Genomic DNA, 4,783 nt, shown 5'->3' on the forward strand with positions numbered 1-4,783 from the left:
AGTGGATTTGAATCACCATGGCCGAATTCTAGGGCCCTAATCCACCAAACCTGCTAAGTAAACCCTAATCTAATAAACCCTAGGACTATATAAACATATTTTCAGCCACAAATTCGTACCACCCCCTTATGCTATTCAGAAACCCTTGTGCCGCACCTCCATTCTCCATTCTAAGCCTCCATAGACCTCCCTACACATCCATACATCTCTGCCGCACCCTTTCCCACCATAATCAACCATCCTCCATCCCTCCAAACTAGAAAACACCATCCAAATCCACCAATTCCATCACCCTAACTTTGTGCCGCAGCAAGGAGGAGGAAGAGGAGCCAATCTGTGCATCGAATCCATCTTGGAATTGCTGAGCATTTAGGTGTATTCTTTCTTATGATTTCCATGTTTAAATTCAATACTTTTTGTTGTGCAAGCATGAGGAACTAATCCCCCCTTTGGCTAGGGGGGAATTTCGAAACCATGGTTATATTTGCATGATGATTTGATTACTTTCAGTTGTGATTTCATGAATGATGAATTCAATTTACTTATCTATTTTAATTAAAAATTGCTTATGTATATGAATTGAGAGTGCACGCTTGATTTGCATGCATAAACATGATGCTAGGATATGAGGGAACTTCACCTAATCGTTGGGAACTCACATCCATGAGTAGTTAAGATTGTTGGTCGCAATTATGTTAAGTAAATTCTTGGTATATGTATCATGCGCTTTCATAGTTACGAATGCCTCGTCAACACCTATGATTTCCATAGAACCTAATGATCTTTGATTGTCTTTCTATCATGCGCTTTCATATAGAAAACTTTTAAGGAATAATTTGATTGCAATGCGCTAATTCCATTCAATTCAATGACCTAAGGGAAATCTGAGAGTTAATTTAAGCGTACCTAATTAACTTGGGGTGTTGAGGTTCATAAATTCATCGAATAAGCAACTGGAGATTATTTTGTATGCAAGTATGCCATGTGTGGAGAAAAACCTCCTAGCCATCTCACCATCCACTTAATTTCACCAATTTCGTCAGAATCTGCCTATTTTACATATTTGTTTTGTTTGTTTGATTTTCGTCAAAAACCAAATCCCCAAGTGTCTTAGAGTGTCTAATTAGTTAGAATATGTTTTAGATTGTGTTTTTGAGTGTTTTGATTCAAGTTGTTACCCAAATTCGTCCAAATTAGTGAAAGTGCTCAAAACTGCCCAGAAAGTGTTTTTAAGGCAGTTTTGAGTGTTTTGGGGCTGTTTTGAGTCTTTGGGTTTGTTTTAGTGTTTTTATTGTTTAGCTTTGCATTCTTTGAGTCTAGTTTAGTGTTTTAACCTTTGTTTTACGTTTTTGAGTCAGTTTCCAAGTGATTTAGCAATCCCTCCTAATCCCCGGTTTAGAACGATCCCTACTTATTTATATGCTACAATTGTCAAAAGAGGGTTAATTTGTGTGTTAAGTTAATTTTCGCATCAAATTACGTTCTATGAAAATCATAAGTATTGACAAAGCACTTGTAACTATGACATCATAATACTCATGCTAGGAATTTACTTAACATGATTGTGAAAACAACCTTAACTACTTGTGAATATAAGTTTGTAACGATTATGTGAAACTCCCTTATATTCTAGCCCCAAATTCATGCATGCAAACTAAGTGTGCACCCTTAATCAACAAACAAGAATAAGTTATCCATCAAACGGTTAAGTAAATTGCATTCACAATTTATGAAATAACAACTGGAATTAATCAATTCATATTGCAAATATAATCATGGTTTCAAAGTCTCCCCTAGCTAAAACAAGTTTAGCTCCTCATGTTTACAACAAAACAAAGAGAATATAAATGAAACATTGAAAACAAAGATAGAATACACCTAGAAACACTCTAGGTGGCTCGTCCTTCCTTCCTTGCTACCAACAATGGCGATTTATGTGAATTTAGGCTCTTGAGGTGTGGTGGATGGTGTGGTGTGAATTTGTGGTAGAGGGTGGTGGTTTTTGAGTGTTGTGGCATCAAGTATTTATAGGGTGAAGGGGAGGCACGAATTTGGGCTGAAAAGGAGAGGAATTAGGACTCCAAATCACCAAAGAACAAGGATACTTTCAATTAGATTCCAAGGAGGACAAGGAATGGTCCTTGTGGCAGATTCTAGAACTTCTAGAAGGGTTACATGTGGCATAAACTTAATGCACGAAAATAGGGCTTCTAGAACTTGATATTTAGGTGATTTAATGTTGAAAGGAGTCCTCTTTGAAGTTGGAATTAAGGTAGGAAAAGATTAGGATAGGATAAGATAAGATAACGTTGGATAAGGTTTGGATAAGATAAGGAAATTTGGATAAGGTTCCTTATTTCTTGCTCTTTCCTTATCTTCTTTGCATTTTGGCTTCTTTCTCCAGATTTTTAGCCTTTCCTAGCAACTCTTGACTTCAATTTCGTCCATCCACATTGCTCCATAGTTAAGCTTCCATGCCCAAAACTGCTCCAAATAGCCTCAAAATGCACTTTCTTGCTCCTTTTGCCATTAGGACCTAAAAACATACGAAAATAGCTTAAAAGACTAAAATAGATAGTAATTAAGTAACTAAATGCAAGGAAACAACATAACTAAGTAGCATAAATATGCTCCTATCATACTTGCGGTTGATTATGTTTCGAAATGGGTGGAAGCAAAAGCCACCCGGACTAATGATTCCAAAGTGGTTGCAGAATTTGTGAAAACTAACATATTTGCAAGATTTGGAATGCCAAGGGTTCTTATAAGTGATGGAGGCTCTCACTTTTGTAATCAGACCATAGGGGCGTTGGTCAAGAAGTACAATGTCACACATAAGGTGCCAACAGCTTATCATCCTCAAACAAGTGGGCAAGCCGAGGTTTCTAATCGAGAAATCAAGCAGATTTTAGAAAAGACCGTTGGGCCAACTCGGAAGGATTGGAGCTTGCGTTTGAATGACACATTGTGGGCATATGGTACCGCCTACAAAACACCAATTGGGATGTCTCCATTTCGGCTCACTTATGGGAAACCATGCCATCTTCCCGTTGAATTGGAACATAAAGCACATTGGGCCGTAAAGACATTCAATATGGACATAGATGCCGCTGGAGTTCATAGGAAGCTTCAATTGAATGAGCTTGAGGAGATAAGGAATAAAGCTTATGAGAACGCGCGCATTTACAAAGAGAAAACAAAGGCTTACCATGACAAGATGATTCGTAGCAAGACATTCTTAATAGGGCAGAAAGTGTTACATTTCAATTCTCGCCTTCGCTTGTTCCCAGGTAAGTTTCATTCTAAATGGATAGGTCCTTTTGTTATTACTAATGTCTTTCCTCATGGTGCAGTCCAAATTCAAAGTTTGAAGAGGGGACATGAATTTAAAGTGAATGGACACCGGTTGAAGCCCTACTACGAAAATTTCAAGGAGCATACCGTGGAGGACATACCCCTCCATGCCGTGAGCCCTAGTGAAGATTCAAAGGAGGTATCGTCCGGCTGGAAGACGTTAAAGCAAGCGCTTCTTGGGTGGCAACCCATGTGTTCGAGTGAGGAAATGATGGAACTCTAGCTCCACAACCAGATTTGCGTTCCTAAACCCTACTCTTTATTGCTTTTACTTTGCCATGCTTGTCATGTTGTTAGTTGCGTTATTTGTTTATTTGCTTGGGAGTCTATGCTTAATACATTGGGGACGATGTTTGGTTTATGTGTGTGGGGGGGGGGGTGTAAACAAGTTGTTTTTGCATGAAAATTCGTTGGATTTTATCACCTATACTTCAAAAGTTGTTTTTCACTGTTTTTAAGTGTTTTTAGTGTGTTTTGAAGTATTTTTATGGAAGTTGGATGGAAGGCTGCGGCAAGGGTTGGTTTTCTGAGTGAATAAAGGCAGGTTGTATGGAAGGGTGATTAAGTTTCAATAAAGGTGCGGCATAGGGTATTTATATGGAAGAAAGAATCCTAAGGCTTTATTACTTAGTTTAGGGAAAGAAATAACTCCAAATCCTTCAAGAATAGGAAACATAAAGTCAGAAAATCAAAGGAAAGGGAAGACTTGCGGTAAAGGAGTGCAAGAAAGGGAATGCTCTTTATTTCTAAATTTTAGGCAAGGATTTTGGAATAGAAAAGGGTATGTGAGTTATTGCTGAGTTTGATATGAAAAAGGAATGTGTTTTAATACTTTAGAATAGGGAAGAGGACCCTCCCTTGCACGGCAAGGAAGGGAAACACCAAGGGATGCACGGCATGGTATTTAGGTTGCAAAGGAACTTTGTTTTGTGTCCTAAAGTACATAAGGTGCCTTCAAACTTGATGGAATTCAAGGACATTTAGGATTAGGAAAGGTTAAACCAAAATAGGAAACCTTGGCTTAACGTTCCTTCTCCAAGTAGGAAACCTTCTTTGACTAGGATTCCTCATTTGATTAGGAATCCTCTTGTGATTAGGAATCCTCTTGTGATTAGGAATCTTCTTGTGATTAGGAATCCTAACTCCTTTAGGTCTTCAATTTCGTCCATTCCTTTTGCTCCAAGCATAAGCCATCCATTCCAAGTCCAATTTTGCTCCAACATGCACATTTTTGTTTCCTTAGCCATGGGAACCTAAAACCACACGAAAATGGCTTAAACTACTAAAACAACTATGAACTAACAACATAAATGCACGAAAACAAGCTAAGTAAGTCGCCTAAATATGCTCCTATCAAATTGTGGATGTGATTTACTTAATTGATTTATTGAGAACTTGTTCTTCTGTGTTGATTAAGGATGCATACTTA

General features: G+C 38.1%; 1 protein-coding gene across 1 annotated transcript; it reads left to right on the forward strand.

Moving 5' to 3' along the window:
• Positions 1 to 2,749: 2,749 nt before the first annotated feature.
• On the forward strand, positions 2,750 to 3,577 carry LOC137747940 (uncharacterized). Its single transcript, XM_068488063.1, has 2 exons — positions 2,750 to 3,290; positions 3,354 to 3,577. The coding sequence occupies exons 1-2, from the start codon at positions 2,750 to 2,752 to the stop codon at positions 3,575 to 3,577; spliced, it is 765 nt and encodes a 254-aa protein (XP_068344164.1).
• The last annotated feature ends 1,206 nt before the right edge of the window (positions 3,578 to 4,783 follow it).

Source organism: Pyrus communis, chromosome 10, assembly GCF_963583255.1.
Source record: "Pyrus communis chromosome 10, drPyrComm1.1, whole genome shotgun sequence".
In the NCBI taxonomy this organism is placed as follows: Eukaryota; Viridiplantae; Streptophyta; class Magnoliopsida; order Rosales; family Rosaceae; genus Pyrus; species Pyrus communis.